This window comes from Chiloscyllium plagiosum, chromosome 18, assembly GCF_004010195.1.
Source record: "Chiloscyllium plagiosum isolate BGI_BamShark_2017 chromosome 18, ASM401019v2, whole genome shotgun sequence".
Classification (NCBI taxonomy): Eukaryota; Metazoa; Chordata; class Chondrichthyes; order Orectolobiformes; family Hemiscylliidae; genus Chiloscyllium; species Chiloscyllium plagiosum.
Genome location: NC_057727.1, coordinates 34,643,626 through 34,655,767, shown reverse-complemented (window position 1 = coordinate 34,655,767; position 12,142 = coordinate 34,643,626). Strand labels below are relative to the sequence as shown.

At 39.0% G+C, this 12,142-nt stretch overlaps 1 protein-coding gene across 2 annotated transcripts in view; it reads left to right on the top strand.

The window, feature by feature from the left end:
• Window positions 1–12,142, top strand: part of cfap20dc (CFAP20 domain containing) — a 388,329-nt gene that overhangs the window by 23,808 nt on the left and 352,379 nt on the right. Inside the window, exons 2-3 of one of the 2 annotated variants that reach the window (XM_043708209.1) lie at window positions 2,893–2,978; window positions 6,190–6,283. In XM_043708209.1, the coding sequence (XP_043564144.1) occupies window positions 2,934–2,978; window positions 6,190–6,283 (139 nt within the window). In that variant the 5' untranslated portion in view covers window positions 2,893–2,933. The remainder of the gene's footprint in view (window positions 1–2,892; window positions 2,979–6,189; window positions 6,284–12,142) is intronic. The other variant, XM_043708208.1, reaches the window with a different exon arrangement.

The window sequence follows — 12,142 nt, the reverse complement described above, 5'->3', positions numbered from 1 at the left end:
GCTCCTCTCCTCACCCATAACCCTTTCACCACCTCACACTCCCTTTTTCTGTAGCGCCACCTAACCCCACCTTTATTCCTGAAGAAAGATTATACCTGAATTGTCCTCTCCTCCAATTCCTGATGCTTCTGATCCAAATTAGCTTTGTGGCAGTAAGTATATAATGATGGTGTAAGGGTCTTTTTGCGACTGGGCATTTGTGTGTGCACTGGTATACTGCAGAGTTTGGTGCTGTGCCTGTTGATGTTTGTGGTGTTCATTAATGATCTGGACATGAATGAAGGTGGTATGATCAGTAAGTTCAAATGCCATGAAAATTATTGTTGAAAACCCATGACTACCGAATGATATAGATAGGCTGATCAGATGGTATGAGCAATTGTAAATGGAATTTAATCCTGAAAAGTGAAACATGATGGATTTTGGGATGACTAACTAGGCAAGGATGTACATGTTGAAGGATAGAACTCAAGGGAAGTACAGAAGGTAAGAGGCATCTTGGTGTGCATATCCAAATATCCTTGAAGAGAACAGGACATATTGATAAGATGGTTAACAAGACATATGGGATACTTGCTTTAAGAGTCAAAGCTTTGAAAAATTGAGCAAAGAATTTATATTGGAGCTGTACATAATATTTGTTTGGGAGAAAGTAGGACTGCAGATGCTGGAGTACCAGAGTTGAAAAGTGTGAAGCTGGCAATGCAAAGCAGGTCAGGAAGCATCTGAGGACCAGGAGAGTGGATGTTTCGGGTATAAGCCCATCATCAGGAACATTAATTTGGCCATTGCTTGAGCACTGAGCAGTCTTGTTTGCCACATTATCAGAAGGCGGCAGGGGAAGTTCATCAGGATGATGCCTGCTCTGGAGCAATTCAGGTATGAAGAAAGACTGAAAAGGCTGGGGGTGTTTTCCTTCAAGGAGAAATTGCTGTTGGAGGAGTATGAAGTTATTGGTGGGGGCGGGGGATAGATATGTAATTGGGGAGAAACCTTCCCCTGATGTAGAGGAATAAATATCCAGAGGGTGCAGTTTTAAAGTAAGAAGCAGGAGGTGAGAGGGGATTTGAGAGTAAATATTTTCACCCAGATAGTGGTGGGTATCTGGAACCTGCTGTCTAAAAATGGTAGAGACAGAATCTCTCAAGTCTTGAAATGCTATAAGACACAAGACAATCAGTAAATTGCTAGAAAATGGGAAGAAAATAGATAGATAGTTAATGATTGGAAAGGACACAATGGGCCAAAAGGGTTTTTTCTGGACTATAAAAATCCCATGACTCTACTTAATGCCTTTCCCATTCTCTACATTTGACATTAATATTTTAAAGATATCTAAAATACCATGGTGTAAAAAGAAATTACCAAGTGGTATCGTTTCTTTTCTTTTAATTTAGTGCTGAAGGGCAGCTAAAATCCATTTGATTGTGTCTGCTATCCATTACAGAATTTTGAAATGATTGATATTATGTTCTTGGTTTTCATCGACTGCAGCAGTAACACACGAACATATAAACAAGGAGCAGGAGTAGGCTGTCTGGTCCTCAAAGGCTGACCACATTCTCTTCTTCATTTTTCTTTAGCAGTCCCTTAGAGTTGAGGATGGCTTGCACCACTTGGGTGGGTTGGGGGAAAGAAAGAATGGGACAGAAGGGAAGCCACAGACTGTGCTACAGGTGGGACAGATGGTGTTTGAGAAGGCGGGTGGGTGGGCATTATTTCTGCTGCTTGTGCTTGACTTACACATTCTCCAATAAGTAGTAACATTTGATGTGGTTGGTGCCTTTGTGACTATTTCTCCAGTTTGTGTATTCTCAGGCAAGCGGTTTCTGTGTGTCCATGGGGATATTGTGTTTGTTTAGCGAAGCTTTCAGGATGTCCTTGTACTGTTTCCTCTGCCCTCTTTATTATTGCAGAGTTTGAAGTTGAGCTCCTGTTGCTTCAGGAGTCTTGTGTTGGACTTGTGGATAATGTGGCCTCCCCTTCATACTTGCAAGTCCATGACCAGTACCTCGATACTGGGGATATTAGTCTGGGAGGTGCTCTTTGCGGGATTTTGTGAAGATGATGCTGGTGATAACTCTCCAGGGAATTGTAGAGTTTGCTGTACATGGTCAATGTTCTGATGCATAAAGGAGGGTGACAGCTAAGGTTGCTCTGCAGGTAGACAAGCAGGAGGTTGGAAGAATATAGAAAGCCAGGCAGCGTCAGGAAGTGGAGAAGTCAACGTTTTGGGTATAATCTTTCTTCAGAATTAAGGGGAATGTTTATTCCCATTTACCATATCTATGCTCTCCACCATCACCTACCCACCCCCCACCCTCCCAAAGTCCTGAAGAAGGGTTACACCTGAAATGTTGACCTCTTCACCTCCTGATGCTTCCTGGCTTGTGGTGTTCTTCCAGCCTCTTGCTTGTCTACCTTGGATTCCAGTATCTGCAATTTTTTTCTCTCTAACCAAGATTGCTCGATAGACAATAAGCTTATTCTTGGTGTGAGGCCTTGCAATTATCACTCTGTTCCTCACGCATCCAAAGGTCACACTGGTGTTTTGGTGTTGATGTTGGATTTCATAGTCAATGTCTACTCACACGAGAAAGAAACTCCAGAGATAAGATGTCGTGTAGGGGCTCACCTTGAATTTTGATGGTTGGGGGTGGTAGTGTTGTCTAGCAGAAGCTATCTTGTAGAGAACCTTTGTTTTCCAGATGTGTGGTCTGAGGCCAGTTCTATCATATTGGTGAATGCGTTAAAAATGACTTGTGGCTTGAGTTCTGAGTATGTGCACGCAAAGGTATGTCTGTGTGTTGCAGCTGGTTGACAGAAATTTGAGTGGTCTTAGTTCTAGCCTGGAGGTGTCAAAGATTGAACAGTTTCCCATTCGTTCTGTAGGTTAACTTCACTCTGGCAGTGTCTTCCATTGAGGGAGGAAGATGGAGAAGAGTTTTTGTGCAATGCCGCAGTCTTGTTTGATTCAGGTTTGCATTCTTATTGGGTCTGTGGTAGATCTGTTCATCAGAGTTGCTTGTCAAAGACTAAGAGCCAATCTATGCCTGCTGAAGAGAGCACTTTGAGGATCTCATGAACCAAGACACGGCCTTTGATGCAAGTGCTCTCAACTCAATCACATAACACGTTACCCTTCACATTCTGAGTGCACCTCCAACCTGTTGTGAGATTGAAAAATTCATCCAATAGCAAAAACAAATGACAAGGCTTTCTGAAATCCTTGAAGTACCAAAATATAGCGGAGAGGCACTATTGACTTGAACCCATGAACTCATCTTCTTGTCTTGGAAGGAAGATAGCATGCCAGGAGATCTCTGAGTCACCATAATTGTGACCATTTTGAAAAATGACATTACTCTGAGTGGAAATTAGAGGGATACTGCCACTCTCCATCACAAGAAAGGTCGTCTTGAGAATCTTCTTTAACTATCTCCTCACTGTTGCTGAAGAGCTCCTCCCTAAGTCTTAATGTGGCTTTCGCCTGTCAAAAGACACAGTGGAATGATTTTCAGTGTGTGACAAATCCCAGAAAAGTGCAGGGAACAGCACCAACTTCTGTCTGTGGCCTTCTTCTAACTCTCAAAGGCATCCAACTCTGCCAACTGTAATGGATTGTGGGATATGCTTCCCAAATTTGGCTATTTGCAAGAATTTGTCACCATCCTCTGCTTGCTTCATGGTGACATTCAAGTGGTGATGTCCACCATTCAATAAGATCATGACTAATCTGATTTACTTCACATTCCTGCTTATCCCTGATGAACTTTCATCCCTTTACTATCAAAACTCTGCCTTAGAAATAGAGTTGCCCATTTGAAACAGACATGAGGTGATTTTTTTTTTCTCAGTGGGTTATGAGGTTTTGAAACTCTTTCCACTGCCTTTGAAGGTGGGGTGGATAAATTGTTGGTAAACAAGGCATGAGGGGGTTAGTGGTGCTAGGTTGAATGTGTATTTGTGGTTACAATCCGATCAACCGTGATCTTATTAAATGGTAGATTAGAGTTGAGGTGCCAAATAACCTATTTCTGCCCCTTGTTCGAATATTTGTATCTGAGTGCTGTGTAGTCTGTCACAATTCGAATTTTTTTTATCCTTACTGTCAAAATTTACAATTTCGCATTTTCCCACACTATAGTCTTTTTGCGAGGTCTTTACCCCTCACACAACCTACCTATATCTTTAAATATCCTCTTTAGTCCTTTTCACAACTTTGGTTTCCTAACTGACATTGTGTTATCTGAAAAGTTTGCAAGTGTACTTTGAGTCTCTTCATCCAAGTCATCTATATAAATTGTTAAAAGTTGAGCCTGCCAACTGCTCCCTGTAGCACACCATCTTACCAATGAGAAATTGCCCTTTCATGCCGACTCTGTTTCCTGTTAGCTAGCCAAACTTCTGTCCTTGCTGGTGTTGCCCCTATGCTCTATCCATAGCAGATATTTGTTGTGATGGAATGACTAAATGAATCATTCTACACTCAGGTCCACTTCCAGCATCAGTTTATTGTTTACATCTGTGGGATGAAAATCTCTGGCAGTGCAGAAGTGTCTCCACTGAACAAAGAGAAACATACTTTTTTTATGCATTTGTTTTTAGTCCACCTTTGCCTGTTACAAACCAATCATATTATTAATTGATTGCATACTCGTCCAATCAGGTTAACCATATGACTCTGTGATCAGTCGATGGACAGCTCTAAGTTTTCCCATTATCTTATGATGTTTACCAGACCCTCATATCACATATTCTCGGGCCTCCACAATATATCTTATTCATCACATTTCAGGTTGTGCTCCTATACCAGTTATTCAGTACTCCCTGCTAAAGGGAATTCTGCCTGAGACTGAATATCCACAGAAATACAGTTAAATTCCTTAATGTCTGTATATTTAAAACTCAATTTTTAACATATATAACCTGTTCAAAGTTTGTGCGAAGATTTGTAGCTCGGGTGCTCGTTGTTGTGGTTCTGTTCGCCGAGCTGGAAATTTTTGTTGCAAACGTTTCGTCCCCTGGCTAGGCGACATCGTCAGTGCTTGGGAGCCTCCTGCGAAGCGCTTCTTTGATGTTTCCTCCGGTGTTTATAGTGGTCTGTCCCTGCCACGTCCGGTTGTCAGTTTCAGCTGTCTGCTGTAGTGGTTGGTATATTGGGTCCAGGTCGATGTGTTTGTTGATGGAGTTTGTGGATGAATGCCCTACTATCATAGGGCAAGCCAGACAGAGAACAGCCAGGGAATTCCTAGAGGCATGGCATTCATCCACAAACTCCATCAACAAACACATCGACCTGGACCCAATATACCAACCACTACAGCGGACAGCTGAAACTGACAACCGGAAGCGGCAGGGACAGACCACTATAAACACCGGAAGAAACATCAAAGAAGCGCTTCGCAGGAGGCTCCCAAGCACTGACGATGTCGCCTAGCCAGTGGACGAAACGTTTGCAACAGAAAGTTCCAGCTCGGCGAACAGAACCATATATAACCTGTGTCTACGAATACCTGGGGGTCTTAACTGTTGCAAGTCAGACCTTTCCCTTCTAATCAATGATCAATACCAGATTTTGGATCAACCTGGTATGAACACTTCTATCAATATTTTTCAAGGATGTTTCTTAGCAAATTGTCTCTGTACTGGCAGCAGCTGCATTTTGCTTCTATTCAATAGGACCCTTTTCATTTTCTATTTGCAAGACTCTTTTGTCTGCTATCCTAAACTTGTTACCTTGAGTATACTCCTTCTATAAATGCTACCATTGCTTTGGCTAATAATTTAATTTTAAATATCAAACTAGACAAGCTGCTATTTCAGTTAAAAAATCTTCCTGAGCCACTGTCAAATCAGAACCACTTTCAGTCATTTTATGCTGCTTTAGACATGGGCAGCCTTCGCATGTTCCTTTCTCAAGCACCTTCAGTAAATTGGTTAAATGTTATTTCCTCTTCAGAAACCCATGTTAATTCTGCCTGATTAATTTTAAACTTTTTCAAGTGCACTGCTATAAGATCCTTAGCAAAAGTCATTTAGAATCTGTTATTAATCTCCAAACTTGGGTGTTGCTTTATCCTGTTCTGCTCCAAAAATATGTTTCACTAGAAAATATGTTTCAAGGAACATATTCAGAAGGTTTTCATGTTACTTGCTTGGTATTTCAAATATGATTTGTTGTTTCAGGTTTTTGATAAAGAAGTGAAAAGCTATGTTTATATACTGGAAGGCAGCAGTCAGAGAAACAAGATGCAATTGCCGAAGGACAGCAAACAGTCACGTAAGTGATTGAGCAACTTTTTCAAAGTGACCTGTTTATTATCACTTGCACATGATGTATACAGAATAACAATCAAGGTAGAAGCTTGAAACTAATAGAAAAGTCATAGATGTCTACACTTTATCCGTATCTAACTATTTTGTTTAATTATATTTGAAGGTACTTTTATGTTCTGTTCAAGAGAAATCATCAGCAGTGTTTCAATGATGAGTTATCTACATGAGAAGAAGGAACTTGCAATTAAATAACAAAGGGTTTATAACTTTGTTAATGAAGGAGAACCATTACTTAATACGTGAAAGATATATATATATATCTATCTATCTGCAGAGCATGTTTTCAAAGATACTCTTTAAATAAGAAGATGCAAATTCTGCATTATATTAAAAGTTAGAAATTATTAATTTGCCATTCTTTTATTTAGGAAAAGATGCAGACAAATACACATGCATTTTTAAAAACAATTTGTTGTGACTTCATCAGTCAGAAATGATAGTGAAGGTTGGAGTTATATGAAATTAAACCAAAGTGTGTTGAGTTGTTTATACCACCGGATGCAGACTTCCAATCACAGAAATACACCTTGACCATTGCCCTCTGCTTCCTACCACCCTGTCAATTCTGTGTCCAATTTGCCAAATTTTCTTGGATTCCCATGGGCTCTTAGCTTCATACCCCCTTATCCCATGAGGACCTTATCAAAAGCTTTGCTGAAGTCCTAATAAACTACATTGAGTACATTGCTTTCATCAATGCACTCGGTTACCTCTTTGAAAAATTCAATAAAATTATATCACCTGTGACCTCCCCTTACCTAACCATGCTGTCTATTCTTAATTAATACCTGACTCTGAGTGTAGATTAATTCTGCTCTGAGTTGCTTCCAGCAGTTTCTCCACCACTAATTTTGGACTGATTTCCTGGTTTATCTCTTGCTTTTTTTCTTGAATAACACCACATTAACTGTCCTCCAGTCCTCTGGCACCTCTCCTGTGGTCAAAGAGGAATTGAAAATTATTGTCAACACACCTGCTACTTCCTCTTTTTCCTCACTCAGCAGCCTCGGAAGCATTTTCATCTGACCCTGAAGATTTATCTACTTATAAACCTGCCACATCACTTAGAACGTCCTCCTTAGAACATGTATGCTTATAGCTTTAAGTATATCACAGTCCTTCTCCCTTCAGTGCTTAAACCTTAGCTTTTGACTCTGCTGAGGATGTTCGGACAACTTGGATTCCGACTTTAGATTCTTTGTTTCTTTCCTTTTTTTGTTGGATTGATCTTCATATTGTTTATTTCTTTTTTCTGATGTGTTTCACATACCAATTCATTCCTTATTTCAGCACAATCTTTGTTTCTTCACTGTATCTCTTTTTGGACATTGGCACCACTGAATCTTTTATTTCTGAGGCCAATAAAAAAGGTCACAATGATTCATTTTTCTTGCATAATTATTCCCATTGCATTACACCTTTAATGAAAAAGAGAGAACTTTTCGCAAAGTTTGAACAGGAAACATAGCTGAATTCTGACAACACAAAGTTTACTGAAGTAAATTGAATACAAGTGAAGCAGGAACAAATACAAGTGTTCACAAAATGGGGGTGTAGTCGACAGCCCAGAAGGTTACCTCAGTACAATAGGACCTTGACCAGACGAGCCAAGGAGTGGCAGATGGAGTTTAATTTGGATAAATATGAGGTGCTGCATTTTGGAAAGAAAAATCTGGGCAGAACTTATACATAGGTATGATCCTGGGGAGTATTGCTGAACAAAGAGATCTTGGAGTGCAGGTTCATAGTTCCTTGAAAGTGGAGTCGCAGGTAGATAAGATAGTGAAGAAGGTGTTTGATATACTTTCTTTTATTGGTCAGAGTATTGAGTATAGGAGTTCGGAGGTCATGTTGCAGCTGTACAGGATATTGGTTACGCCACTTTTGGAATACTGTGTTCAGTTCTCGTCTCCCTGCTATAGGAAGGATGTTGTGAAACTTGAAAAGGTTCAGAAAAGATGTACAAGATTGTTGCTAGGGTTGGAGGTTTGAGCTACAAGGAGAGACTGAATAGGCTGGGGCTATTTTTTCTGGAGGGTCGGGGCTGAGGCGTGACCTTCTTGAGGTCTATAAAATCATGAGGGCCTTGATAATGTGAATACCAAGGTTGTTTTCCCAGGGTAGCAGAGTTCATAACCAGAGGGCATAGGTTGAAGGTGAGAATAGAAAGATTTAAGAAGAGACTTGAGTGCCAACATTTTCAGGCAGAGAGTGCTGCGCATATGGAATGAGTATGTGGTAGAAGCTAGTACAATTACAACATTTAAAAGTCTTCTGGATGGGTGTATGAATACGAAATGTTTATGGACCAAATGCTGGCAAACGGGACTAGATTACTTTAGGCTATCTGTTCGGCTTGAATGAGTTGGACTGAAGGGACTGTTTCTATTCTGTAAGTCTCTATGACTCTAATTCACCATGATGCAAACTGATAAATAAGAATGACCTTTAGGGCAGTTTGATCAGATTCATAATGCATTATCAATTATAAATGGATACAGTTTGATGTAATTAGGTTGTCTATATGTTAGTCCTTGAGAGATATCACACAGAGAGTCTGGTTACTTTTGAGACAGATATCTTGAAGTTTATGAATAGATAATTGTACAAATGCAGTCTTGATTCCTTATACTGCCATTACATTATGTGTATAATTGACTGGAAAACTGTTCAGTCAATTGATTGTACAGAGTTATTTGGAGATCTTTTATACTAGAATGTCACGTGATGTCATTCAGGTGTCTTAAAATCCTTCTGTCTTTGAGATTTGTGCAATAATACAACATTTAAGAATCTTGAAAGATATTGGACAAAGATGTGAAAAGTTTGATTCTGAGGAATGGGAACATTGGTCAAGGATAAATAACTACAGCTACTGTAGTTCTGCATTTGTCATCTAAGCACCTCAATACTTGTTAAAGTGTCACAATGTGAAGACATTAATAATGTTTTCAGTTAATCACCATGTGTCACTTCCATGGCCTTAAATGGCCACAAAAAGATCTGCTTTATTTAATCTCACCTGAAACATCAACCCTGGTTTCTTTCCATAGAAGCTGCTCCACCTGCAAAGTTTACTTTTGAACCTTTTTTGGGTTTTGTATAAAATTTCCAGCATCTGCAGTATTTTGCTTGTGTTTAGTGGTATAAAAGATATTTTCTTCGTATGTACAAATTCCCTGTGACCCTGGTCACTTTACCAGGATTATGTTACCGACATTATTCAGTTTTCCCTGAGTTTCGCAGCCATAGCACCTTTTGCACGTTTGAACAATGAGAAACATACTTAAGGATGAATATTTTAAGGATATTTTCACCTAATCAGTTTGAAATTGGGTCCTGGAGGTAAAATCACAATTTGTAAACCAATAACTCTTCCAAACTGGTAAGCACTGCCTCTTGAAGGACATAGGCAGCCAATATCTGGGAACACCACCATCAGCAAGCTTCACTCCATGTCACTCACCATCATGACTTGGAAATTTCTCACTTTCCTTCAGTGTTGTTGAATAAAAATCCTGGAACTTTCTCCCTAATGACTTTGTGGGTGTTCCTACTGCAATGATTCAAGAAAGCAACTTACCCCTACTTTTTTCAAGGACAACTAAGGCTAGGCAATAAATGCTGGCCCAGCCAGCAACTCTCATATCATGTGAATACAAGAAGTGGAAAGTATCACAAATTGCTGGAAAGGTGCAAAATATTTAATTCTGAAATTAAAAGGATTTTAAAGTCACAATTAACTTAGAATAATCTTGTGCTCAAACGAATAAAAGAAATTATTGTAAAACGTAAGAGATGCTGAGTTTTGAAACAGTGCGATGAAAAGTGTTGTCTTTAGTGTGGGTCTGCGAAGATGTTCAAAATAACTTATTTTGCAAAATTATTTAAGTTATTTGTAAGATTGGAGGAGAATAGAGTGTTGAACTGTAACTTTTAAACAACTTGTCTAGCATTTTTAACCTAATGAACTGTCCTAAGGCACTTCACAGGAGCATTCTAAAACTGAGTATGATACTGAGCAACACAAGGAGAAATTAGATTAAATGAGCAATAGTTTGGTCAAATAGGTAAGTTTGAAGATGTGCATTAAAGGAGGAAAGCAAGATAAAGAAGTGAAAAGGAATAGATGTGTGGTGCCAGAGCTTTGAGTCTGTGCATCTGCAGGCATAGCCACTCACCTTGATCAAAATATAACTATGTTTAAACTTTAACTTTTATTGTATTTCATACTACTAAGTTTTGGCGTTTTATTAGTGATGGCACAAAAATACACTGGAGCCTAAGAATAAATATAATACAAATAGGCCAAACAAATTCAGTTTACTATTTCTGTTCTATGACGTTTACTTTCACTAGTCGTTGTGAGATTTTTGTTTCCATGCTGTCATTTTTGCAAAAGACTTTCGTAATGTTCATGGAATTTGTTCATGGAATGCCCTGCCAGTAGCAGTGGTGGACTCTCCCTCTTTATGGGCATTTAAGCGGGCATTGGATAGGTATATGGAGGATAGTGGGTTAGTATAGGTTAGGTGGGCTTGGATCGGCGCAACATTGAGGGCCAAAGGGCCTGTACTGCGCTGTATTCTTCTATGTTCTATGTAATAAAAATGTTGGCAAAAACCAGGAAGGCAGATGAAGGTAGCTCCACTGAACTTACATGGTTGACTTGAAATTTTTATTTGTGGTATTTTCTTGCATTTACCTAACTAAAAAGGTTCAATAAATTCATAATACTTTTTTCATTTTATTATTTGAAACATAATTTCTTTTCAGCTCATTATTGTCATCAGACATAAAGGTAATATGCCTCATAATGAGCGCAGAGGCAATGATATTAGTGTCTAGACAAATTGATTTTCATCGGTGCGTTGGCATTTGAACACACCAACTTTTGTGGGTCAGGCAAGGATTTGAAATAATTAGCAATTCCATAGGGATTTAGTGATGTTTTCTGACGATAATTGTGTTTTCAGAAAAGTATATGTAATAAGATGAGGAGATGCTAATGTGTGATTTGCCTGAGTAACAGTAAGTCTGAGTTAGGACTGACTTGGTTTGCTTGCATACTGTTTTCTATATCTGCCCCTGCTTTCAAGATGATCCATGTAAACAAAAGTATGCAGTAATAGAAGTGTGAACTGTTAGAGCTAGGGGCTAATGAAGAAAAAAAATTACGTGTCAGAGGAAACTGATATAGAAGTAAAGCAGTTGGAATCTGAACAAAAAAGCTTTAAATTAGTCCAGTAAAGTAAAATAAGGGACAGAGAATGTGGCTTTCGGAGAATTGAGAATGTGGACCAGCAGAAACAATATCATTTTCCTCAAAAAAGGTAGCAGCATGTTTGTATACTGATCTGATATTACTTGTCCTATCAGCAATGCACAGATTTTATTATTTACTAGAAAAGAATGAAGTAATAACAATGCAATCTGTTTTATCATTATCCCCCTGCAATAGCATGTTGGAAATCAAGCCCATGATTCCTGAAGTCATCATGAAAACTTTAAAACAATTTTATCAAAGTATGCAAAATTCTCCTGTTTCCTGTCATTTAGACCCAGGTTAACAAAAAACATGGACCAGGTTTCTGTACTAACTAAGAATTGCTATTTATTACAAATAAATAGATTCTAACTGCGGGTAAACAAGTATGAACAGTTGGCATATATCTCTGCTAATTAAAACTCTCCATACACGTACATTCAGACTAAGAAAAAAAATTGATGATGTGGGTGGAGAGAAAAACTGGAAAGCGGTTCAATGGTCCCTGTGTACATGATTCACTGAGATAATTCTTTT